The 26,223-nt window shown below is 46.2% G+C and overlaps 1 protein-coding gene and 1 long non-coding RNA gene across 2 annotated transcripts in view; both read right to left on the reverse strand.

Annotated features, from left to right (window-relative positions):
- Nucleotides 1-14,214, reverse strand: part of SH3BGRL (SH3 domain binding glutamate rich protein like) — a 37,654-nt gene extending 23,440 nt beyond the window's left edge. Inside the window, exon 1 of the mRNA XM_055727150.1 lies at nt 14,050-14,214. Within this exon, the coding sequence (XP_055583125.1) occupies nt 14,050-14,094 (45 nt within the window). The 5' untranslated portion in view covers nt 14,095-14,214. The remainder of the gene's footprint in view (nt 1-14,049) is intronic.
- A 9,926-nt stretch (nt 14,215-24,140) lies between these two features.
- Nucleotides 24,141-26,035, reverse strand: LOC129737416 (uncharacterized). The gene is made up of 3 exons (XR_008735247.1): nt 25,682-26,035; nt 24,622-24,731; nt 24,141-24,536 (listed from the first exon to the last, which is right to left on the reverse strand). It is a non-coding gene; the product is annotated as an uncharacterized LOC129737416 (long non-coding RNA).
- Nucleotides 26,036-26,223: the final 188 nt, after the last annotated feature.

Here is a 26,223-nt window from a genome sequence, read left to right on the forward strand (position 1 = left end):
TGCACAATGGTATTGTTCTGGGGGCCTCAACCCAGCTCACCGTGCTGACATGTGGATACTTGTGCCGTCACAAGGAAAAGCACAGGGCAGGGAAGAAAATGAGGCAGGGGATGCAGCACTGCCTCTCCCAGCAGCCACACCAGCTGAAAGGATGTATCAAACCGTGGCCTCAGGCCACCCTGTATCGGGCCTTTGCTTCATTCAGCAACAGGAAGGATTTGCAAGTGCAAATATTCACTTATCAGTGTTTTTTCTAGTTTCTTTTGTAAATATACTACTGAAGTTAGCCAAAATAAATGTCTTTCAAAACGAAGCTTACAGACCTAAGCCTCCCCTTATCTTGCTTTAGATGAGAATGTAAAGAAACGTTGATGTATTGCAAAGCCACAGCTTTAACCACGTGCACTGACACCACCCACAAACCATTGCAGCACTCAGAACTGTCACAATCAAAAGGAAAACACCACCATTGCAATACAAAATAAATTGACCCTTGGCAATTTTCTAAGTCAATTTTGTGGCATTTGACTTTCATAAGCCTGAAAATTGCTTGCCTGGTCCAAAACCAACAGAGAGACAGCTTCCTACTGCAGGAATACAGGCTCCATTATCTCGGTTATCCGTTAACACAGCATAAGCAGCAGCAGAGTATGAACTCTTCATTTATTACGCACGATTGTTTTCTGTGGCAGGCTTGGAGCTTGGCAGTCTGTATCTCCCTGGACTTTCAACCTGTGCCTATTCACTGCATCCAAATGCTGTGCAGGGTTAAATAAAAACAAACAGATCTGCTCCTCCCAAAAAACAGTACAAAACTAACATAGCTCCTGAACATCACAAACATGAGAGCAGCAGGAAAAGCAGACAAAGGAACCACACACTGCATTATCCTGCAGCAGTCACCAGGCTTCCAAGACTACCAGGGAGAAGGAAATGCAAACCCCAGCATCTGCGTAACAACAACTGCCCCAGGGTCTGGAATGGATGGTGTATCAGCCAGAGCATCTCCAGCAACTGCACATATCTGAGCAAGGTTTATGATTAGCAGGAAAGCAGAAATCTAACAACAAACCTGTCATCACAGCTTCTGAATTTTCCCTCATTAATCATTACTGACATTTGCAGTTGGTTGTGTGGCACAACTCAGGCAGAACAGCAGAGAACTGCAAGCCTCATGAAACCTTGTGTAATGTTCCTACTTGTACACCAACAAAGCCATTCGGGTTAGTGCCAGTACTAAGTGCCTGCTCCTGGTCCATCCCCCCAGGGAGGAGAGACATTCCACCACCACCACCGAACCTGGGAGCAGCCCCACACCCATCCACTCCCCAGCCATCAGCCAGCACTGTAGCCTCTTTGTCCATTTTTCCAAGCAGTGCCAGCTGGGTTAGGCACGACGGAAGGTGAAGTTGTTTATGCTCACTCCCTCCTTTGGGATGGTCACCTGGGATGGTCAATGGACAACTCAGAGAGGCCCTGAGCAGAGAGCAGCCTCCAGCCACGGCCTCTTCCCCTAGCACGACCGTTCAGTGTATTGCCAGTGTCTCTACAGCCTCAGCATCTCGCTCTAACTCTTATCTGAGGCACAAAACCGTCTCAGGAAACAGGAGCTTTTGCTATGTGGAAGAAAAAAAAAGTTCTTAAGTCTAAGCTACTTCTGTCACAGACTCCCTGAACAATTCTGAATATACCCTTTGCCTCCCAGAGCTTCCTTTCCTAAGCTGTTAGTTGGCAGGAGGAATTATTTTTTCAAATCACTGCTTATTTACTTTCTTATTTGGATTAGGGATCATTTTTGGCTGTTTCCACACACAGTATCAAATGCACCACCAGCCCAGCCTCATAGACACGCTTCACACACCGACTATAATGCAATTTAACACAAGACTAATCTCCCGCAAGATAATCAGGCTCAGCATCCTACAAGATGCAGAAAACTCTCTGGAACATGGCACGTTCCTAGATATTCAGAAGTTCTCAATGTGGCTGAGAATAATGGCGGGAAAGGCACTGAGGGTGCCACTGAAAACCTGACTACTTGCTCTAGAGGCTTTCAAAAGGGCTTTAGTCCTGAAAGTCTGAACTTCGCTGTTGTTGTCAGGTTCTCAGTCTGATTTTTTCAGCCAGTCTCTCTCTGAGAGCCAGAAGATTTATTCCTCCTTTACCTTCATTTTCATGGAGGGCTCCAGCACAGGTCTTAGCAGTCCATGCAATGCTGGCAGCAACTACACCCTATGAAAACTGCTGGCTGTTGTGTTACATCAGTTAAAATGGCACAGGTCCCACCTCGTTCCACCCTGAAACTTCAGCCTCCACCATCTGCACAGCATTTGGCTAGTATTTACCAGGGAAGCAGCCTGAGAAGCTAGCCTTAGATCAACATGCCCCACAGACTGCGGAGGGCTACAGTTTGGGGTGTTTTATGGAAACAGCTGCTAAGATAATTATTTCTCAGAATCTGTGGATTTATGCTGGCAATGAGGAGCCCTGCACGGCAGAGAGAGTAGAGAGGAAAAACATTTTTTGTTTTGTTTTTCTGATGAGAGATGAACTCTGGCTAGGCAAGGAGTTAAAAGCACAGGCAAGCATTGCACAAGGCTCCTGTGGCTTGCCATAAAAAGAAGGTTTATTTCCTGTATGGTTTAGCACAAGAGAGGCTAAATTAACTGACAAGACTAAAAGTTTACAGCATTAATAGTTGTTTCACTGCCAGGCATTTATTACCTTTAAATAAGAAACTACTTTAAGAAGAAATATAGTATGACCTCAGGGATCCTTCGCTAAATCCAGGTGCTTCTGATCTGTGTTACTTTCTATCTTTGAAGATCTCATACACCACTGACATTTAGCAAAAGTCTTTTTGATGATCGCTGTTCTAAAACTGAATCAAATAATTTTGTCAAGAGAAAAAAAGCTTTTTTTCCTGAACTAAAATACCTAAATACCATAATACAAAGGAAGAGGGGATTCAGAGAAAAGCTATGGATTAAATATAAGTTTTCCTCCTCTTTCCAAAAAGAGTCAGGCTGTACTGAGACAGAACAGCAGGTCAGTACAGCCACACCAAAGCATCCCAGAGTCGAAAAATTTAGCAGACAACAGTCTCTATGGGCACCAGCTTTCTGACCAGTTAATTTGCCTGGGTAACATTTCAAGTGCATGTCATCCTGGGGGCCCCTGATCCCCTCTTTATTTTAGTACAGACTTGGACAAAATACTGTAACTTCATAAACTGTCTTTAAGGGAGGCAGGGGTAGTGAGATAAATGGAAAGCTCACAAGAATTGGCTGCATTGCCGATTGTAATACTTTCGGTAGCTGAAGCAATGCAGCAGTTGGCCAACTTCTGCTTGCAGTAGCCAGGAATGCTGATGCCTAGGGATTGGCTCTCAAGATTTCTCAGGAGACATCCCAAAGTTATTCTTTACAGGAATTAAAAAAAAAGAAAAAAAGGAGCATTTTCCAGCACAGTCAGGTCCTTCCCATCAACAAGCTACTTTCCCCCGCTGCATCACTGCAGCCCAAAAAGTGCCAGCTTCCACCCCAGCCCAGAAGCACTAATCCGGATGCTGCCTACACCATGGTGGCAGGCACAGCCACCAGCACAGCCCCGACCTGGAGGCCACTTTGCAACCCCCCCACTGTCTTTTCTCAGCTTTTTAGATCACTTTTGTCACCACCGTATCTGTTGGGGGGTGGGTTTTTTTTGTTTAAACCACAAGCTTCCTTCAGCCTTTGTGCATAGCATCTGCTTACCACAATCAGAAACTAAGACAAACACACACTGCATTTTATTTTTTAAAAGACTAAGTCCCCCAGCTGTTTATTTGCTGTAGGATGGAGTTCTCTACGCCTGGGCAAGCAGCCAAAATAGCTTCATTCCCCTGATATTCTTCAGTCTCAGCTTAATGCTCGATGGCTGGCAGTATGAGGTGATGGCTATCCTAAGGCCTTCCAAGCTCCTAATTTTGGTCCCAAATCATTTTATGGAAGACATAGCTGTCTGTTGAGCTGTTCCTCAGTTTATACAGGTGTAAATTCCTGGAAGGAGCATTGCCCCAGACAGCTTTATGGAGCTACTTTGATCCTTTCACAGCACACACAACTCAAACCTTGATCCTCTGCAGGTGAAATGGAGGCTCTCATGGCTACCTCCTAATACATTTTAATGTGATGAAAGGAAATAGAACCTTAGAGAAAGACTGCTCAAGCACAAAGGTTTCATGGGTTTAGCCACCAAAACCACGAGACTTGCTTATCTGCATTACAAGGTGGAAAGGAATTTCCAGTTCATAATCAGGATTATCAAGTCACTAACAAGCAAGTTTGCAAACCTGCTCATTTTTATCTTTTTATTACTCCTCACATATATTTTCTGCCTAGGGGAAAAAAATCCTACACCTATTATCTATAAGTCAGCTTCACTTGAACTTTATTTCTGTTCAAGCCCAGTGAGAACATTTTGGGTTATATTTTTAATTCATTCACAGAGTTATTCTGCTCCTCTCCCATTCTTGCCAGCTGCTCTGCAGCTGCTGCTCTGGCTGAGTACATTTGCAACATGTGCACAGGAATGATCTTGGGTAAGCGGCATTAAGTATTTCCTACAGAGTAAAATCTTGTCCTGCCACAGTCCATGGCAAACCTCCCAGTGACATTAGCAGAGCCAAAGGTGATCCCATGAGGTGAATACAGATGCGCTTTTTAAACCTGCCTAGAAACTACTACTCTCATAAAAATGAGGTTTTATGTGCAAACTGTTATTATTTTCCCCAAAGGCTGCCAGTTTTCTGTTTACATTGGGCTTTGCCAGTTTATTTTGACCTATGCCTAAGGCAGGAGATGTTTCTGATACACTACCTTACTACCTAGGTCTAAACATGATGTATGTCAGCATCTGTTGTTCATGCTGCAAAATCATATTGTTTTTGGAATCACCTGCTGTCCGTATCACCAAATGCTCTTACGTTTTGTATATAGGAAATGTTGAGATTGTGATTGGCAATGAGACACGTGACGAACAGCCACACTCACTCCTGTAAACTCTCATTCACATCTCCCTGTCCACCCAAGAGCCCAGGAAGAGTGACCTTTCAGCTCTGATTAATGGAAACCTCTCCCAGTCACACCCGAGCGCAACATCCAACTCAAACCTCAGATGGAGAGGCTGAATTTCACCTTGCAGAGCTCGCTACATGCTGACTCCCCCAGTTACTAACAGCCCAATCCCGATCTGGATCCCACCGTGCATTTCACTGTATGTAAAAGAAGATCCAATGGCAAATCTTCCCTATGCAGAGTCATACTCAATGTCCAAACCTTGAGATTTCAGTGTTTATCTCTCAACAGAAAATTTTGAGCCTGCCAGCAGCTACTACATAACAAACAGCTTCATACAATACTTCTGAACAGCTACAGTTCGGTTCAGGAGCGGAGGGCAAGGCTGTAAGAAGGAAACCAAAGGCAGAATTACCATAATCTTCTGCTTTCCCCCCTGGTTTCTAAGATACAGGGGACAAATATAATTAGAACTTCCTCTCATACCTACAGTCTCTCACACATCTTCAGACTTTGCGAAGCAGACAGAGGTAAGATTTCAGTCACACCGGTATGTCTGAATATGAAACAGATATAGAATCTGTTGACTTTTCAGACGAACTTTCTAGTTTCGCCTAAATGCCCAGAGCCTAATACTTTTACAATTGCAGGTGTTTGTAATAACCACCAAATTAAAAACAAACCAACACACCCTAAACCCACACATACATTCTCTTCCATCAAACGTTTTTCGCAGACAACACATTCTTAAATGCAAACTGTTAACATAATTTTGGGAGCAGAGCCAATTTCATCCAGGAACAGTAGAACAGGTTTATTGGGTTACATCCAACGCCTGTCTACCCCAGTATCCTGTCTCCCCTGGCCACAGACCCCAGGGAAGAGCACGCTGATGGACTGACTGCAGAGGGCTACATCACATCACACTTTCCCAGACTTGCAGTAATCCGCAATTTTGAGTCAGAGGTGTACTAATTATGTTTAATAGCCCTTAATAGACTTTTCCCCTTAATTTGTTTCACTGCTTTCTGAGCACATGCAGTTTTTGCCATATATGATGTTCTCTGGCAGAGTTTCTCCGTTAAACTACATGTCGACAAACAAAGTACTTCATTTATTCTGAACCTGCCACCTGCTAGTCTCATTGCTCTCCCCACACTGCTGAATTAGAAGTTATGAAAAATCACTTCCTATTTGTTGTCCCATGCCTGACATGATTTTATTAATTATCATACTTTTTCAGCTCTTTCTCAGCTGCAGAATTCTGCCTTATTTGGTTGTTCCTCCTACAGTGATCATCACACCCTACTTAATACCTTTTCTTACTTTTTTTGTATCACTTAAACACAGTAATTTCAGCCTATTAAAGATACAGATTTAACAGTGGTATTGTTTGGTTCTTTTTTTCCTTTGCCTTCTCCCATTCTAAAAATTCCTGACATTTTGTTTGCTTTTTACGATCACTAATATGGTATTTTTGCAGAATTATCTCGTATGGCTCCAAGACCTCTCTGCTAAACAGCATCGGCTAATTTAAACCTCAGTTTTTCACAGGGCGATCCCACCTGGGCCAGCCACAGCAGGCTGCTCTTGTGCTGTGTAACCGCACTTCAACAGCCTCATCACCTCGCTCCCTCTGAATTGCTCAAGGTACACCACAGATGTCTGTAGGCTCTCCTTGTAACTTCTGAATATTGCAAAAAGCTGCCTATATATTCCAAAGTCTTGACCGTTATCTGTTTCACAGAACTGATGTGTAATCAATTATATAAGCCAAAAAATTGTTTTAAAATCCTTTCCTTTTCTCCCACACCAGCTTAGTTTCTTTATGGAAAAAAAAAAAAAAAAAAAGACTTAAATTGACCAAAGCTTGTCCAAAACTTTCTGTGGAAGTCCAGGGATTCAATATTAAGGCATCACCCATACTCATATGCTTGGTGGCTGCCCTGAGTAACTCTGCTGTGAGGCACAGCTTTCTTCTCCGCCTGTGTATTGATTCTTCCCACCACTCTATCTCTGTCCACATGGCTGCTGGGAAAAAGTCTAACAAAGAACAACATCAATTTGTCCAGCACAGGAAGATAGCTTGTAGCTTCCAGATTTCCCTGAGATCTTTTTAAACCGGTGCTGCCTTTGGCTCATTTTTTCAGTCTTGACACCACAGCCATTTAAACAATAGGTCTCCCAACAGGTAATAGTTAAAATTTTACACTCGAGCGCCTTTAGAACTTAAAAGCGAGGCAGTATTCATGCATGGAAAAAAAGCTCCACGAAAACTAAACTTCAGATAGCTAATTAAAGAAATCAAATCACCACATCCACTTCTCATGGGGAAACTTAAGTCCAACAGGAAGAAGTTCCAAGTCAGGATTCCAAAACTACTTCAGCTGTATCCAGAGAGCGTTTGTTAACTCTAGTCAGTCCACAGTCTGATGTTAACCCTTCGCATTTTCTTCTGGTGGCTCAAACCTCGGTCTCACTTTACTACGTTCTGAATCTCAGAAAAGGTTTCAGAAAAGTTTGCATTTAAGAAAAGGTCTCCCCTGAATATGGCTGGGGTTAAACAAATGTTGTTAACACTGTATTGTCACGTTTGAGTAGAAACATTCTTGAATAGCATAATATTGATCTAAGTTGTGGATCTGGTTCAGGTTTCCAGATCACTGATTAGTGCCAGAAACAAAGATCAGAGGTTCCAGGGCAGCTGCTCAAGGGTTGGGGGACACAGAGAACAGCTACATAACGCAGAGCTCATCCATCTCTGGCTACAGCAATGCCACATCCTTAGCTCTTATTTTTATCATATAGGGAAATATTTTAGTTCTGTTATGAGCCTGAACAGCTGAAATCTATCAATGTTTGTTTAGTTCCATTTGTCTCCTCTCTCCTCAATTCCTCCCCTTCTGGGAAGAATAAGAATAACCTTGCAGGGACTCCTGGTTTTTGGCATCCTCTGCTCATTTCACGCATGCCAACTGACTGACTCCTATAGGAATTTTCTCAGTGTAACTCTAATACCTCAGGACAAGAAAAGTTCCTTGCTCAACTTCACCAATATTTATTTCAAAAGCACAAGTGCTTAGCACTGACATGACACTATATGGATCCTATCTTAAAAGATGCTGTGGTTTGGAGTTCAAGCAAAGATTGTGCAAGCTGACAGCATTCACCTTCTTCCCCAAGTCAGCCTTTTCTCCCCAAGCAGTGCATGAGAAAGGCAGGATCCTGATGGACCAACTCAAAACAAACACTGTCATACCTGCATATACAGTCTACAGATATTCTCAGCAGAAAGCCTTTCCCAGCCTTAACTGTGGAGTATAATTTCCCACCTTTCTCATGCTGTCAGGAAACTGGTTTTATTTGAGCACAGTAGAATGTTTTTATTTTCATATATTAAAACTATTGTAGCAATTGCAGCCAATTTAATCTCTGGCTCTACTAAAAACCTGAATGTAATATTTTAAGAAAAATATTTGACTTATATGGATTTTTGAACGACTTTTAAAAAAAAACAACCCACAAGGCAGATGGAATGCATCCTAGCTAAGTGCCTCACTAGATTCACATTACATGTTTTGTCTTTCACCCTGAGAGCTCTAATACAGAACAATTCACGTGGGGTTTTTTTGAGAGAAACTAAGTTTGGTTAACACTGGGTATCCAAAAAGTACTTCATAGATATTATGTTTACACAAGAGATGGGTTTAAAAAACAACAGCAAGCCTAACAAGTCTGTTTTCACCCCCAGTATATATGCATGAGCTAGACCACAAAATCACAAAAATGCATATACACTTGTGAGATTGTTTTTCAAACTACAGGTGCAGCTTGTTTTCCCCATAATAATGGTTATCTAAAGTTGCATCATACTACAAGCCTAATTATAAGAGATTCATATCAGTATTTTCACCTCACAATAACTGCACTGATATGCAGCACCATTCGGACAGAAGGTGGCTCGTTAGCAGCTCCAGAACGTCTGCTGCCACTGCTTGGGGCTTCCGGGATGACAAACGTGACCACATGCATCTGGGCTTTGATAACACATTTGCAATCTTGAACGCGACTGCAGAACAAGGCTCACCTATTATGCACACTGATAAAAACACTGGATGCAAAGAACCACCCAGCTGTAGCTGCATTTGTCCTCAGCAAGGCTCATCACAGAGCCACGTCCTGATGTGGCCCTGCACTCCTGGGGTCTTCACGCAGCAAAGCGCCAGCCGCTCAGCAACCTCAAAGCAGCCAACCACCACAGAAACAGAAAGCATGCAGACTTTACTCGTTCTGTCTTAGGATGGCAATATTGGCGTTTATTGGGAGAAGCAGAGAAAAAAGGTTCTAGAGGGATTTAAATGCTTCCCCCCCCCCGCCCCCATTTCAATTCCTCCATGTATTGCTTCACTAGGATTGCTTCAGAAAGGTGAAGTAACTTCACCAGCCCTCCCAAAGCCCCAAGCTGTTGAACAGGAACAAGAGCTGGTGGTTACACACAACTCTGCTCACTTCCAGTCGCTCTTCTCCAAAGCTGTTCTCCCTCAGTTACAATCTGTAACGCTCTAGAAAGCACTGGCCACTGGCTATATATTCCCAGCAGCACCAGAAAGTACCCCTGTGCCTTGGTGTGTTATGTAGGGGAAAATAAAAGAGTAATTGTGAGCAAATATTCACTCTCCAGACATGGGCCACTTTCCTCTTCATTTCCTGGTGGGTGGGAAGAAGACCTAGATCCTTTCTCAAGCAAGAAAACTATACAAGAAAAAACATGAAGTACCCCACATCCCTAACTTCATGAATGAAAAAATAAACTAAAATTTCCTTTCCTTTCTAAAACCATCCCTAAACAGCGGCAAATCTGATGTGTGACATGGGATGCTGACACCAGCTCTGGAGATCATCTCTTATTTTTGCTATGTCTGCAGTCACAGTAGGAGGCGAGGAAGGAAAACCACCCACGCAGCCATCAAAACAAGTGAGGGGGGAGACCCTGGAGAGACGGAAGCACAGGCTGTAGACCACAAACACGAAGCGCCTGGCTCTGAGGAACAGTTTGAACACCAGTTTCCACAGCTCACAGCACTGGCAGCAGCACATGGGAGAGCTCAGCCCACCATCTCTGTTGCTGGCACTTCCCTTCCATAGCCACCGCCTCCAGGTTCCATCCACGCTCCTGGAGCTTGCAAGGGGACATGGGATGAGCAAACACAATTCTATTGAACTAAGTCCACAGTCAGGATCCAGGCAGTTGCTGGCAACAAATGCACACCCATAAGACCAAGAAGAATTTAAACAGCCGGCTCCTTTCCACATGAGGTCAATAAAACCGGTAACCCAACCGCATTCAGGAAGATGCACACAAGTACTTCTGGTGCTGCAGGAAAGTTGGGGCAATCTCTTACCCAAAAAACAACACAACACCTAAACACTAATTGAGAAAATCACAGACTGCACTTGTGCAATTCAGCTTCTTCCCTCCTTGTATTCTTTTTCTTTCAGAAGCAAGAATCTTAATTACTCTCTGGCCTCTCCTCTTTTCGTCTCCTGAAGGATATGAATAGAAGTCTACAGTCAAATCACTGTCACAGCCTTTACAGTCCCCGCTCAAGTCAACGCTTGGGTGCTTCTGAATGCAGCATTTGCGTCTGTCATTTTATGTTTGTAGCCTCCAACACCATCTCATACTCAGTAATACCGTTCACTTCAACTGTATGTCACACAGAAAGACTCCTGGAGAGAAGCTACACATGCATTTTCCCAGGTTTGCTGTCTACAGCTCATCTTCATAATTACAATCCCTCCTGTGTCCTTGCCCAAGCCCACGACTCACCAGTACAACATTCACATTGATGAGAAAGATGAAAAGAAAGGGCAACTTTCCATACAAGACCTCCAAATACAGCAGGAAAGTGGTGCTGTAACTATTACATTATGATTTGCAGGGTGACACTCAAACAGGAGTACAGACCAAGACTGCAATCATCACATTTGGCCAAGTCCTTAATTATGAACTTACAGCATATTCAGTTATCTCTGCTTGTGAGAACCATGGCAATGAACCACCCCAAACACAAAGTCACCTTTACCTTGACCATACAGAGGTAAAAGCAAACACCCATGACCAAGAACAAATACAAGACTTCACAACCAATGAAGCACACCAAAGATAACACTGCGCACTGAGTCCTCAAGCTGCAAAACCTGTCAGGGGGCAGCTCTACAGTCCCACTTTCGGCTGCAATGCTCATGCACTGATTCTGAATGACACACGTACACAGGAATTATGTGAACTTCACCAGAAATTCCTTGAAACATACTTGTAAGATGTCTTTGCTTAGACATGAGCTTCATAGGATATTTCTTCCTCACAGATACATATTACTGAATATAAGCCTTATGGAAAACAGTGCCTTGGGGAAACATTTTCTATACTATGATGTGGCAAATTATACTGCATAACAAAGTATGACTTTGCCAATAAAAGACCACAAAATTTGGGCACCCTCCAAGACTTACAGCCCCAGGCTGTGAGGTGTGAAGCAATCTCAACCCCTCTTCCCTTCAGTGGGAGACGACACTTCCCAGAGTCTCACAAAAGCTTCACGAACTTACAGAAATGGGGCAGTCATTTCCCAGGAAGGAAGAGAAGAGATTTTACACTTATTTCTGTTTTGCTTCTACTCAAGCTAATTAGGTTTTTAAACACCAAAATAACACTGTGCCGGGTGTCGCTGACGGCACAAAGCCAACTTAGCAGGATTGAGAGCCCTTACAGGGCTGATGTCAGCCAGTTCAGTTACTTTCCTGGGAACAGCTTTGAGACTGTTCCATCCCTCTGTAGCAACCTCCTCTGATGTGGATTTTCCATTCTTAGAGTGGGTTATTTCAAATGCAGCACCCGGAAAGGCTCCGCTGGTCCTCCAAGCAAAGCCTGTCTCACCAACATCTTATGACCCACAAAAATGACTTGTTCCCATCGAGCACATTTCCCTCCAGATAGGTGCCTCTCTGTCTTACTTTAGGTTGAAACATCCATTAAAATTCTTAGGCTAGAAAGAAAACAGCCACCTGGTGAGGTACTTGGCTGATCCCTGCCAACAGAAACACCCTTGATGAACTCAGTAAACTGAGAATGTGCAAGTTCTGCTCATTACCACAAGATTACTTGAGCTACACCAACTTTAAACACAGGCATGAGTGTGTCTATATAGTGAGAGAGACACACATATATATATACACACACACACACATCATAAAACTGGCAATTATGTGCATGGTACACTCAAATTCCACAAAAACAGGCTATACCAACACCATATCCAAATTCCACAGTCAAGGATGCACAACGGAGCTAAAAGGCAGCAGTAAGTCGGAGTCAAGCCTTGTAACACGTACAATCTACACAAGGATGAGATAGCATCGCAGAAACCACTAAGCTAATAATTAAAAACAGGAAAACACAGCCAGGATTCAGATCAGTGGTTGCACGCCTGGAGCTTAGTATCACCACACAGACAGAAATCAATAACTGCCATTAAGAGGTCACTGATAAAAACCTATAGCAACTGAATCAGTCAACTTGAAACCTATTAACAGCTGTACTAGAAAGAATTACTTTTACAATTTGCTAATGACCGCTTCTTTCCTTCCAGACGATCATTTTGTATAAACCCAGCAGAACCTCTGGACCACTCTCATGGATGAACTACTCCAGATTTCAAGAGACTTTCCAGATCAGCACCAGACAATCATCTCCTTTTCACCATCAGCATCAGCACGTCAATGTCAGCATTGACATCAAGATTAACAAAAATGAGACGGGAAGAGAGCAACAGCAGGGACACCCAAGGCACACACTCCCGTGCCATCTGCACTCCACAGCTACAGGGCTCAGCTTCTATCATTAGAGCTAAACGAGGGGTTACAGCATCACAGCCATCAATGGCAAAGCTTACCAAGGTGGTGCTTTATCTGCCGAAGACCACAGATCTGAGACTGCACTCAACCGGAGAAGGAGAATTCAGTGAGGGCTTTTTTTGTCTTCTGTACATCACTGTCCTCTGAAACTTTGGGAATCTGCACCTGAAGTACACAGCCTAAAAAGTGACTTGAAAGGTCATCACAGAGCCACTGCTTAGTCTCTTTATCTACTAGACTATCTAGTAAAAGTCACCGATCATTAACTGCAATAGCTGGCATTTTCTAAGTCTCTGGCATTTTGTATCTCTCCAGCACATTCATATCAGGTGTGAATCCCCTGGATTTTAGACCCAGAGCATCTTTCCAACAGATCAAGCAGAAATCAGATGATCTTGAGGACACCACTGCTCTGAGCTACATCTGAACCTAGGCACGAACCCGCAACATTTTTATTTATTTTCCTTTTGAAAAATACAGTCTTCTGACCGAGTTCTGCCTACAACGCGCTGGGGCCATAAAAAGCGAAACCCAGTATGCCCACACGGCCACGAACTGCGGCTACCCGGTAGCCACACACGCCTGCCACCATTAACGAACGATACGATGTAAGGGGAATCAACTCAGAAAAACCGTTTTAGAAATGAACTTCAGGAACGACAACTAAAATAAAACACACCAAAAAAAAACCAAACAAAAAATGCACAGCAGCACCGCGGGCTTCGCCTTCCCGGCGCAGGACGAGGGGCGCGCTGCGTGCCACCCACCCGGCCCCGCCAGAGCCGTGGGCGCAGCGCACCCAACTCACGGAACAAGCTGCGAAATCATGAAGCGAATGGCATTTTCAATGGCATTTTCTTCTGGACGGCCAGCTGCCGCGCACGCCATCTCCCGACAAGAGCTGGACGCTTCTCCCGGTCCGCCGCGGGGGGCGAGGCGCGGCTGCCCCAGCCTCTCCTCACGCTGCCCGGCCGGAGGCCGCCGCCCCCCGGGCGCGGGGAGCCCAGGGGAGCCGCGGGGAGCCCGCCGCCGGCCCCCAGCCCCGCCGGCCCAACTTTCCCGGGGCGCCCCTTACCGCCGTGGAGCCGGAGGAGGAGGCGATGTAGACCTTGATGACCATGCTGGGAGCGAGGCGGCGGCGTGCGGAGCCGGGCGGGTGGGTGTGTGCGGGCAGCGCGGCGCGGCGCGGCTGGGCTGGGGCGGGAGGGCGGGAGCGGGGAGGCGCGGGAGGCCTCGCCCCGCCTCGCCGCGCTCACTGGGCTGCGCGCCCAGCAGTCACTGCCGCCTGGCCCGGAAGAGGGAAAAACGGTTTAAAAAAAAAAAATGAAGAAAGAAAGGGGCGAGGCAAGTTCTCGACGAACCACGCGAGACATGCGGGGGAGGGGGCGCCGCGCCATAGCGGCGGGAAGTCCCGCTGAGGCGCCGCGGGGCCGCCGCCTGAGGGAAGGGGCAAGGAGCGGGGCGGCAGGGCAGGCCGGGCCGCGGGCCCGCCATGGCAGCGGCCGCCCCCTCCCCTCACGGCCGCCCAGCCGGGGAGGAGCGGGCCGCCCAGGAGCCCGCGGGGGGCAGCACCCTGCCCGGGGGAGCCCGGCCGCCGGCCCCCGGGCCCTCGCGTGGCGCGGCGACGGAAGCCTGCGATGGGCAGATGTTACAGCGCAATGCTATTTAGAATTGAGAATTCCCTTTTAAAATTTATTGCAGCCTGAAAGTTACAGCCAAAAGGCACCCAGTCGAGTTCTTTGCCTTCCCATAATTATCATAAAGTATCTTCCACAGAAATAAAGCATAAAAAAAGCACATGCCAGCACAGGTACTGTGGGCCGGGCCCCTCTGCAGCCCCACGCCTGGCTGTGCCAGGGCCTTCATGCCCGCTTGGCCCCAGCAGAGCCGCGGCGCCGTGCCCAAGGCCCACAGGGACACCGCCATTCCAGGCATGCTATGTCATCACTCGTGCTAATTAGAACACTAGATAAGACCTCAAAGAGTACTTAATTGCTACAGCCAGGGTGACACGTTATTTAGGGAAATTTATATTCAGCACCTGTCTTCCACTTGCCTGTGGTACTCCAAATATTACCTTCTATGTATTCTGTTATCCATTCTGATAGCACCTTCACAGAAGATAAAAAATACTTACAGTGATAAACATTGCAAGCTGAAAGTTTACCACCTACAAGCAAAGATGAAAGGAAGATGTTTGTTCTGCCTTTGGCAAAAAGGGGGGAGGTATTTCTGAAATTATTTTTCCAAACAAATTAAGCCTTCCTGTCTCAAATTCTCAGGTGTTTTTTCTAACTGCAGAAAGGATTTAAAAAAAAAAAAAAACAACACAATACCTGTTGAAGTCTATTGAATGAAGTCACCTGTATTAATTTTACTAATTTGCCAACAGCAGGAGGAAAGAACTATTTTGAGGATGACATAGCTACTTTTGATGTTATTTGTGACACCTGAACCTTTGAGACTGTTACAAGATTTATGTACATTTTGAAAAAGCAATAAACCAAAATTTATTTAGGATGATAGGACACAATAAAAATTCCCTAGTTCAGGGAGTTTTGAGATTTAATAAAAATAAATGGTGTACTTTTTAATCTCTTTAAAACAAACCGAGTTAAGTCCAGGAGATTAAAATTCTTCAAGGAATGTTTCTTCAGATGTGTTTGTACAACCCCCTTCACAGCTGCTTGAGAAATGCACTGGTAATTCCCATTTCCTCCAAAGCACCATGCTACGTGCCAGTCTGTGATCCAAGTCATGGCAAGGAACAGTAGAGGTAGAAACCGCAGCATATCAGAAAGAATGAAAAAATGCAGGCAGAGAACAGGACAGATAGGTTTATTTGAACTTTGGGCTCACTTGTCACTCTGCTGGCTGGCTGCCCGCTCTCTGGCCAGCTCGCCTCTCCTCCTTGTAACACGCTTCAGCTCCTCGGAGCTGAAATTCTTCTGGAGTGAGCTGCATGTTGTCTTTCTGCCTACTAAAAATCCTGATATAATCATTACTCTCAAAAGTGCACTTTAGAAGGCATTTTGTCTTCATGAAAGAAGATTTATTAAGTTAAAAGCAATACATGAATTGGGTATTATTGAAACAACTAGGTTTGCTTGACTCATAATAGTAAATTTTCTGTTCTATTGGCAGAAAAGCACGATGTTTTCTATTCCCAGGCTACTCATGTAAAATCCGTGGTGTTATTTTTGTTTTCACTATTAAACAGTTGTGAAGTGTTTAATTATCCTTCTCAAGGTAGACCAAAACCTCAAACAAAATTAACAAATTGATCTAATGCCTCTAAGAGGAAAATCTCCTGTTCTTGTGCAGCCAACAAAATAGTATGTATATAATACTCAGCGATGATTGTTGTTGCCTCAATTCCCTTGTGCACTTGCTGTAAGGTGTGTTTGTACAAGGCTGTCTTGACAGGATGCATCTTTTATTACTGTCACTCAAAGGAAAACTGAACAGTTGCATTTTGGTTTACATTATTTTATATATTGTGAAGCAGCAATATTGAGCAAGTGGCAGCACTGGCACTGACTTCAGTGGCAGCAGGAGCGTAAGCGATTCCCAACAGGGAACCCAATGGACTGGCTACCCTGGGGTGAAATCTGGGGATTTCAGATAAAAATTTTGCCAGTAATGGCAAAGATCTACTCGCTTTTTTCTGAAACCACACACAAGAACAAGGGCTTTGGAGTACTGGCAAATTAAGCCATTAAAAAAAAAAAAAAAAAGAAAAAAAGGTAGTAGAATCTCACAATGAAAGATATTACAGTAATAAACTACAAAATCCCTCTTGTACAAAAGGTCAGGAAGCACATGTGCTCCAAATGCTCCACGGCTTCTTTGTAAGCACAGAGAGAAATACATCCAGAATTCAACTGCAAATATTTGGCTAGTAATGTGAGACCGTGCCAGGTTTCATTCCCTGATTGCACTTGCACTATTGCTAGAGAAGATGATCTGGATCTGTCTGAACTCCCGAAATGGAGGAACGTGCTATTGGTAAGAGATGTCTGCTCAGCACTCTCAATGGGAAGTAAGGAACCTATTCTTCATCTCCAATCCCAGCCTACCGAGCTTGCAATATTGGAGCCAGACTCAGAGCCTGTCTTCTGACTTCACCCGTGCTCTGCAAGAGCCATGTCCTGCTACAGCCTGTGCCAGTGCACTGCTGATTTATGGTGGGTGGAAACTCCACTCCCCTGCTCCAACATGTCCGTGCAAGGGGGTGGGGAATACCAGGAGATCTGCTTCTCCTCCTCCTTCTCATCTGGAAGCAGAGCAAGGCCGGGTTTCCTTGTTTTTATATCTAATTGTGCAAGACACATAGCAGTTGGTTACATAAGGAAGAAATCCACAGTGCACACAACATGGTACCCTGTTACTGCTTTTCACCTGTTGATTACCTCTGATGGAACTACTGGAGTTATGCTAAAGTCCCTCACAATCCAGAGCTGCGTACCTGTATGACATAAACCACAACATAAACCAACACCTACTCCAGGATTAATGCTTGAACTGCTGCTAGTTTGTGCAGTGTCCATCGGTACTGCATGCAATGCTCAGAATTACCACTAAGAACATTAAAGGAAAGCAGAGAATAATAGAATCACAAAATCATGTAGGTTGGAAAAGACCTTTAAGGCCACCCAGCCCAGCCCCTAACCCAGCGCTGCCAAGCCCACCGCTGAACCGTGTCCCCAAGCACCGCGCCTGCGGGGGTTTTGAGCCCCCCCGGGGACGGTGCCAGCACCGGGTCCCTGGGCAGCCTGTCCCCCTGCCCGGCCACCCTTTCCGCGAAGGAATTTCTCCTGAGATCCCCCCTGACCCTCCCCTGGCACAGCCTGGGGCCGTTCCCTCTTGTCCTGTCGCTGGTTCCCTGGGGGAAGAGACCGACCCCCCGGCTCCAGCCCCCTCAGGCAGCCGCAGAGCGATGGGGCCCCCCCGAGCCCCGTTTCTCCAGGCTGAGCCCCCCCAGCCCCCCCAGCCGGTGCCGCAGCCCCTTCCCCAGCTCCGTGCCCGTCCCTGGACACGCTGCAGCCCCTCGGGGTCTGTCCTGTAGCGGGGGCCCAGCCCTGAACCCCGCGTTCGCGGGGCCCCCCCAGTGCCGGGCGCAGGGGACGGGCGCTGCGCCGCTGCCGCTGGCCACGCCGGTGCTGGCACAAGCCGGGATGCCGGTGGCCGCCGTGGCCGCCCGGGCACGCTGCCGGCTGCGTTTGGCGGGTGCCACCCGCGCCCCCGGCCCTGTCCCGCCGGGCAGCCCCCCCAGCCGCTCTCGCCCAGCCCGTGGGGCTGCTGTGCCCGGGGCAGGGCCGGCGCTGAACCCCACGCCGCTGGCCTGGCCCCCGGGTGCAGCCCCCCCAGCCCCCGCGGCCCCCCGCCCGACGGGCCGAGGGCAGCGCCCCGCCAGCCCGCCCGGCGCCGCCGCTGCCTGCCGAGGGGCGCCCCCTGCTGGCGCTGCGGGGCCACCGGCGCAGGGCCCAGCCCGGCTCCCCGGGCGTGGGAGGAGGAGGAGGAGGAGGGCAGAGCGAAGGACCGGCGCTTCGCTGGGGAGCCTGCGGTGAGCCTGAAGTTTGCAGGAGCATCCAGCAGCCCCCCCTGCGTTTGCCGACCCCTTTGTCAAGTCTGGATTTTGCTTGGGGCGAAAGCGAGCAGGGCTTATGCCGGAGGAGCGGCCGGTGCGCGGGGGATGCAGACCCTGACCCGCAGTTTGACTCTCAGCTCACAACTAAAGGCAGAATGGGTGATTTTAATTTCTGTAATAACGTGATATGGGTCTGACAGCTCAGCAGGTACAGCGCCGAAGTTGCCCGGGGTTCTGTGAACGCTGAGCTGTCCTTTGGGGGAGCAGCAGCAGCTCCCAGCGAGGCTCTGCCTGCAGCAGGCACCACGCTGCCACCCACCCGCCGTCGGTGGGCTCCTCGGGGGGCACTGGGCTGAAGCCAAGCAGGGAGGATCACTCCAGGGCCACGCACAGGGCGCTGCAGCAGCTGGGAAGCATGTGTGGGTCCTCCTCACTGGCCATTCCACTGCCCAGGTGTGTTCCTGCTGCACCCCACTACCTGCCAGGGCTGATCTGCACAACTGAGCCAAGCTTTACTCAAGACAAGGGCTGGACTGCCCTTTCCAGCATTTTCGGCAGACTACATCTTACACATAAAAAAACCTCCACATCCCAACCAAGTGAAGCCAGAGGTGCCAACTGGTCCAAGGGCTGGGGGTTCTGCATTCCCACTGCAGCAACCCATTCGCATGGGCAGTGCGAGGCTGTGCCCCTGCCAGGGCCTAGGTGGCCCAGCTCTGGCCGGCAGTGGCCACACCGCAGGTCCTGCCCCGGCTGCCTGTGCTGCCTGTGCAGCCGCCCCGGCTGCAAAACCATTACGGCAGCCTTACAGGGCTCAGCTACAGCAGACAGTGTGGGATTGTCCCCGTTCCTTGCCCTTGACACCTTCCCGTCCCTCTGCTGACTTCCACCCAGACGGGCTGGCCATGCACAACTCCCAGCTTAGCATTTCGGATCTCCCTTTCCTCGGGCCCCAGGCTGGCCACCCATCGTATGGCTCCGAGCCACCACCCAGCCCTGGCTCGGACAAGCCCTGTGCACCCTCCTCAAGTGCACTTCATTACCCTGAAGTACCCGAGGGAACTACATGGAAGGGAACACTGCAGAAACCAGGATTTCAGCCAGAATAACAGGAATAGTTGCACTTTTAACGCTGTTTTAGGCCAGTTTGTTCAACTGGGCGTTCACAGAGGATTGCTGCCCTGAAAGGCAGAAGATACAATCCAGAAGCCAACACCCTTGCCTGGTCTCTGGCTCCTACTCAGGACTCGGGCTGGACAGAACACATTTTTGTCTTCTGAACACTAAATCCTGCCTTCTCTGAGCCTGTCCAGCAAGTAACCTGCAGCTCTTGCTTGCTGTGAGCTCACAGCAAGCTGAAAGAAGGGGAAGTAGAGCTGCAAATCAGTACATGATGCCTGCCATGCTGCTGTTTGAAGTTTTTACATACTTGGAGATAGCCCTTGCATTCACAGTTGCAGAGGTCTTGGGGTTTTCCAGGACCAAGTCAGCTTCGGCTCACAGGCTTGCTCTCCCCGTTCCATCCTGTGTTCTGGGCACCTTCAAATGGCTGTTGGAAAGACCTGTTACAAAAAAAAAAAGTGCTAAAGGTAGCGCGGCTTTGTAAAATTTTGCCGTCTTTACTTAGTCAGAACCCTCTCGGGTGCTGAGACTCCCCAGGATCAGATTTTAAAAGCTGGTGGCATCAGCCATCTCCTAAGGCAGTGTGTGTGGAAGCAGCTTTAAAGGAAGGCTTACACACTTCTGCGGCGGTAAGGACCATCTGGCAATGGTTAGTTTGTTATTATTTGCTTTGTTGATTTATTCTAACCCTTACCAATGCTTCGGTACAAGACAGATCCTCAGGCAAACTTGTGAGTTCCTGTCTGGGAACTTCCCCAGCCTCCTCCACAATAAGTGCAGATGCAAAAACTTCATTTGGGCTTTCTGCTCCAATATTGTCTTTTCTGCATATTCATTTTACACCTCAACAGCAGACTGGTACTAGGAAATGTCTCTCTGGCTTCCTGCTCCTGACAAGACTGAAAAATTACTTATTATGCTTTTTAGATCTTTTTGCAAGTTATGTGTCAAACTCTGATTTTTACACAACTGTTTTTGCATTTTGCTTGTTTATGATCTTTTTTGTTTTCCACATCAGAGCACAAGTTCAACTTTTTGAAGGATGTCATCTTGCTTCTGAGAGCCTCCCATGTCCCGTCTTTTAGCTGTGTTTTATTTTTTAGCTGTTTTTTTAGCCACGCTTGATTCTCTCACATGTTTTTTTGACAGGTGATATGCATTTGGCCAGAGCTTCCAATGTGATGTCTTTCAGTAGCCTCCATGCTGCATAAAAGCCTTTTACTCTTTTAGCTACCCCCTTCAGCCTTTTTCAGGAATCCTCACTTTACAGAGTTCCCCTTTCCAAAATCAAGAACAGGGGATTTCTTTGGTTTTTGTTGCTCTGATCAGAGTGGTGACCCTTAAATCCATAATGGTCACTGATTCAAAGACTGCTTAGTTAGGTCCTGTTCTCTGCCTTCAACCAAATCAAGAGTAGCTTCTCCCTTCATGGCTTCCCTGGCCAGCTGCTCCATAAAAAGTCACTAACAGTGTCTAACCTCTCACCCTCAGATGTTAGCAGCTATGTGGTCTACATCATGGCACTGGACATTTCCCATTGCAGTTGTGTTTTCTGCCCTTGCTGCCTCCCTCGTCTTCATCATCTCTACTAAGTTAGCTGGAGTTAACCCTGTGTCATGAGGGTAGTGGACTTTTCCACTTATTTCTATGTTGAGAAGTCACCAAACCTGTTAATAATCTCCCTTGTGTTAGGCGAGGAAATGTATTTTCTGGTTTATTATGCCAGGCTGAACGTCTGTCCTACAGTGGGGTGTGCCAGACGCCAAAGGTGCCTGCTTTGCTCTGCCAGCTGTAGAGGGAGTCCAGCCACTGAACTCAAACGTAAGCATCTGCTTTTGCATAGATGAATCCTGCCTGTAGCTCCCTGGACGTCATTCTTGTTTTGCCTATTATATTATTTACATATCTCAGTATGAAATTTGCATTTTTTGCCACTGTGTCATCTTGCAGTAAAGGCATATCCCTCAGACCCTGCTCCTGAGCATAATTCCAGGCAGTTTTGGGGACAGGCTTCCATTCAGTGCTTCATGCAAGGTCAGGCACTGGCAACACTTCGCCCACATGCATGACTCCTGCCACCCTTCAGACTAGCCTTTCTCCTCTCACCTGCGCTACCATAACCTTGTATTTTTTGAGAGAAAGATAATTGTACCATTAATGGTAGTCATTATGCGTTAAGAAACCTGTAGAGCAGTGCATGCTGTGTGAGAATTGTGAGGTAAAAGGCAAATAAAAGACAGCATTGGCAACTGATCAGCTGATGAAACTACTGCTTTTGCTTTTGTGCTTTTTCTGGCTTCATTTTAGTAGTAGTCTTAGATTTGACTGCTTTTCCAAAGTACATCTTCACATAAAGAACCAAAACTGGAGAAGAGAAATAATGATAATACAAATTTGCTGTTGACGGTCAGCTTGTCTGACTGCGATGGACTGAAATGTCTTCTTATCTGTATTTTGTGTGTAATAAAAGTCCACGTTTATTTTGGTGCTTGCAGTCAACCCCTTTACTGTCGGGGACTAGGCAGGAAGCTGTAGCTAAGCCAAAGGCTTTACCAAAGTAAAGATGAGGAAAAGAAAACGGCCTCAATGAGAATCCTAAGACAACCAACAGAGTTAACACCCTCATGTTCCCAGATTAAATTAAACACTAAATGTTTCATTGCAGTCAATACTGAATTTGACACATAAATCAATTTTTACCCAGGACAAACCATAAAATTACCCAGGACAAACTATAAAATTAACCAAGCACAAACATCTTCTATAGATCAATAACCCACTCATCCCAATAGTTATATAAAAAAAGGCTAACGGACACTTTAAATGCCAGGTACATCACAGGAAAACGTGTTTTGCAGTATTTTGCCACAGAACAATGCATGTATTAATGTTATTTGTCATATGTGGCATGACTATGATCACATACAGAACCCTAATTGCCCTGAACTCGGGACTACGGAGCTGTTGCACAGCTAGAGGGGCGCGGCTGAGAGCTGAATGTGTCCAAAGCCCGTGTCGTGCTTGCTTGCTTCTAACAGAAGCTGTCATAGCAGACTTCGGCAAGGTAGCGAGGGCAGCCTCGCCATGCCTTCAGCCACGCCACCAGCACCCGCGGGTGCACCTCATCCACCCCTCTGATCCCAGAGAGAGCAGTGGTGAGGAATGGTGTAACCGCTGTACCTCCAGTAAGGCCAAGTCTTTACGCATTAGAGACAAGTGAATCAGGGAATGAAATGCCTCGAGGTCTGAGCAGCATGACTGTGAGAGCTGCAAGCCTGCTGAGATCCCATGGTGGAAAGGAATCTCCTGATGTTCAAAGCCTACGTGAATTTTAGCACAAAGGAACGGGAAAGCAACATCTATCTAACTAACTGCCTGTTTGGGGAAGGCCAGACGTCAGTCACCCAAGTGTGACTTTGGTATATTTTGACTTTATTCAGCAATATTTTGATCTGCTTCAGTTCAAGAAGAAAACGTAGGAAAACATTGATCAAGTACTACAGATCTTCTCTGATATCAGGAACAGGCTCTCCTCCTCTGCAGGACATTCCTGACTTGGGCAACAGTGGGAATATCTATATGAGATATTGTGAACCAGCAAACATCTTGAAAACCATCCAACATTTCAGCTGTGGTTAACAGCACCATGGAGGATGCTGGAGAGATGTAGATCTCTGGGATGGCTGGTTAATGCACACAGAGCAACCAGGAGTCCAACCACTGGGGCATCAACATCGAGTTGACTGAGTCTTGCCATGTTTTGCAAAGATAAGGGGAAAAAACCTAAACTGACTTGTGACAGTTTCAGTCTGAAAGTTTGTTCTTGTACTTAGGTTGTCTGCAATTTCCCATTTTTCTAAAAGTTTCTCAGCATTTGAGCGTTGTTCTGTAAGTTTAGTGTGGGCCATATTCAGAATGCTAGTTTTGTTTTGACAGAAGTCATATGTTTCTGCTTGTAGACTGGATGTTTTTTACCTCTGGAGTCAACAACCTGGTTTGAATACGGATGCTTGCAGAAGCAGAATTCAAATTTCAGCATGAAGTTTTCTCACAGAAATAGCACAAAAAGATTTCTGGCTTGTTGCTTTGATTTACTCTCTATGTAATCCAGTGATATGATATCATAAATTCAGGTTTAGGTCTTTTTGTACTGAATAAAACCAACCCATTTGACAAAAAGGCAAAAAAAAAAAGGTCACATGGTACAAACTAATGCTCCAGAATAAACTTATTCTCCTAGGCCTAATTTAACAAAAAAGTTTAGCTGGTTAGTTTTGTACCAGCAGTCTATGTGCCAGATTAGGTATATCGGTCCATGCCATTCTAACGTGTCATCATTCCCATTGATTTGATAGGTGACTTCCTATTCTTTCCAGTTACTATTGCATAAAGGAATTAAATATAAAATTAAATATAATTGCACTTTTCACTTGGCCTGAAGGAAGGGTGTTTAGAATATCCATAGGCTACAACCAGGTCTGTAATTTTCTAGAGGTCTGCATAGTAGCAGCCATTTATACTTTCAACATAACAGTATCTCACAGCAGTTTATCCTGTCTGTTCAGAGGGAAGTGGTCTTCTAACGAACAATTATTTAGTTCAGTTTGTGGTTTAATGAACATTTTTAGAAAAGTCAAAACATTTGAAAAAATATGCAGGGGAAAAAGAAGGCATAGCAAATATAATGCAAAAATTAGTAGCAAATTTTAAATCTGTGCTTAATTTGCAGCATGCATTTTGATCCAAGCTTTCAAACAAATTGCTTGTCATGCAAGTTGCTCAGGAGCAGACATTGACAGACTCTTCAACAAATTCCTGTTCCTCTTCCAGAAAGGTACAAAGACTTCTCTCTGAATACAGAAAGAACAAAACAGTAACTGCAAGGAGACAGGCAAAAACCCTCAAGGCAACTGACAAATGCAACTAAGCACAAACCTTGTTGGTAATGGAGAACTTCTGCTGTTAGACACAGACTCTTGAAAGAAGACCAAGAGCTCCTGAAGTGTGTTGCAGACAAGTTTTCGTTCTCAGAAGATGGGAGAAAACTGTTGGAAACATTATTTAAAATCTTGATTAATACAGGAGAACTTGATGGTGGCATGATTAATAGGTAGTAAGAGAAAGAAACCCATTGATGCAGGAGCATGTTCTATTTATACACATTGGAAGTAAGAACAAAACAAAAGAAAATCTTATTACTGACAGAAAAGGAGAACAAATAAAGGAAAATGCGCATACAAAAAAGCTGTGTGTTTTTGCTTCAGCCTTCATATAAAGCCACCCATTACTAAACACAGCCTTTTCAGGAAGATGACAGCAACAGGTAGCAGCAAGAAAAGACAGACTAAATTGTATTTGCCTGTGAGGTTACATGGGGGTTGGCAGTGCCTGCAAAACGCACTCCCTGGTACTTAGGCCAGTCATAGGCATTTTTGAATAATTGGTCCGCATCAACAGAGAAAATCATGTAATTTGATGGCTCTATGTTGACCAGAGGAAGGAGAAGAGAGGCAGACCTGTGGACAGAAAACTTCTTGGCTTAATTCCAAAGTCCAGGGAGCTAATAAACTATTGACATATAAGCACTTTGAGAATGAGGTAATGTAAAAAGTGACAAATCAAAAAGTCACCATGAGTCTGTCAAGAAGAGGGGGAACAGCTGTTCAGGGAGAAGCACTGAAAGGGATCCGGGGATTACAGGGGATCAGAAGAAGAATCTGAACCAACATGGTGATGCTATTGCAAACTCAGCAAATGCCACTCAGACAGGTTACCTAATTAACCTGATTATTGGATATAGATGTAGGGAAGAATGCAAAGTTGAAGAGAGTCCGAGGCAGCCTAAGAATGATAAAAGGTTTAGAAAACATGGCCTATGAGATTGTAAGATCTATGGGAATTTGTTTAGTCTAGAAGAAGGAAGTTTGTGGGAGACTATGGTAGTATTATGTGAAATGATGCAGCATCTAAAATGTTAGTGTAAATCGATGCTTACTAATTGTTCTGTCTGCTAGACACTGGGCAAAGGAACTCTTAAATTCACAACTGAAGTTCTGTTTAGATGCTGGGGAAAACTTGGTGGTTTTAAGGACAGTTGAGAGCTGATGAAGCCTGCCAAATCTCCTTCATTGTAGATTTTTAGAGATGTGACTAGCTTTTGGCAGGAACAGGCACACCTCACAGTGGCAGCTCCTGCTTCTCCAGCCTCAGTTGCTTTGGTCCTAAAGGCGGTATTAGTGAATGCCCTGTGCTTTCCCCTAAGAAACAGAGGTGGTGGAAGGTCTGGCAGAGGCTGCAGCCGGTTATGATGGAAAAGGGAGCCAGTTTTCCTGCCCCCGCGCAGAAGGCCCAGACTGGCACCTCAGGGCCTACCCCCAAACGCCAGCTCCGGCCTGGGGTGCGCTCTCGGCCGCCGCAGCCGAGGCGGAACGGGCCGAGAGGCCGCCGCAGGGCCCTGGGCCCCCCGCACAAAGGCCGCCGGCCGGGCTAACGCGGGGCCGCGACGGCCCCGCCAACAGGTACCGCAAAGGCGGGAGG

The sequence above is a fragment of the Falco cherrug genome, chromosome 15 (genome assembly GCF_023634085.1).
Source record: "Falco cherrug isolate bFalChe1 chromosome 15, bFalChe1.pri, whole genome shotgun sequence".
NCBI lineage: Eukaryota > Metazoa > Chordata > Aves > Falconiformes > Falconidae > Falco > Falco cherrug.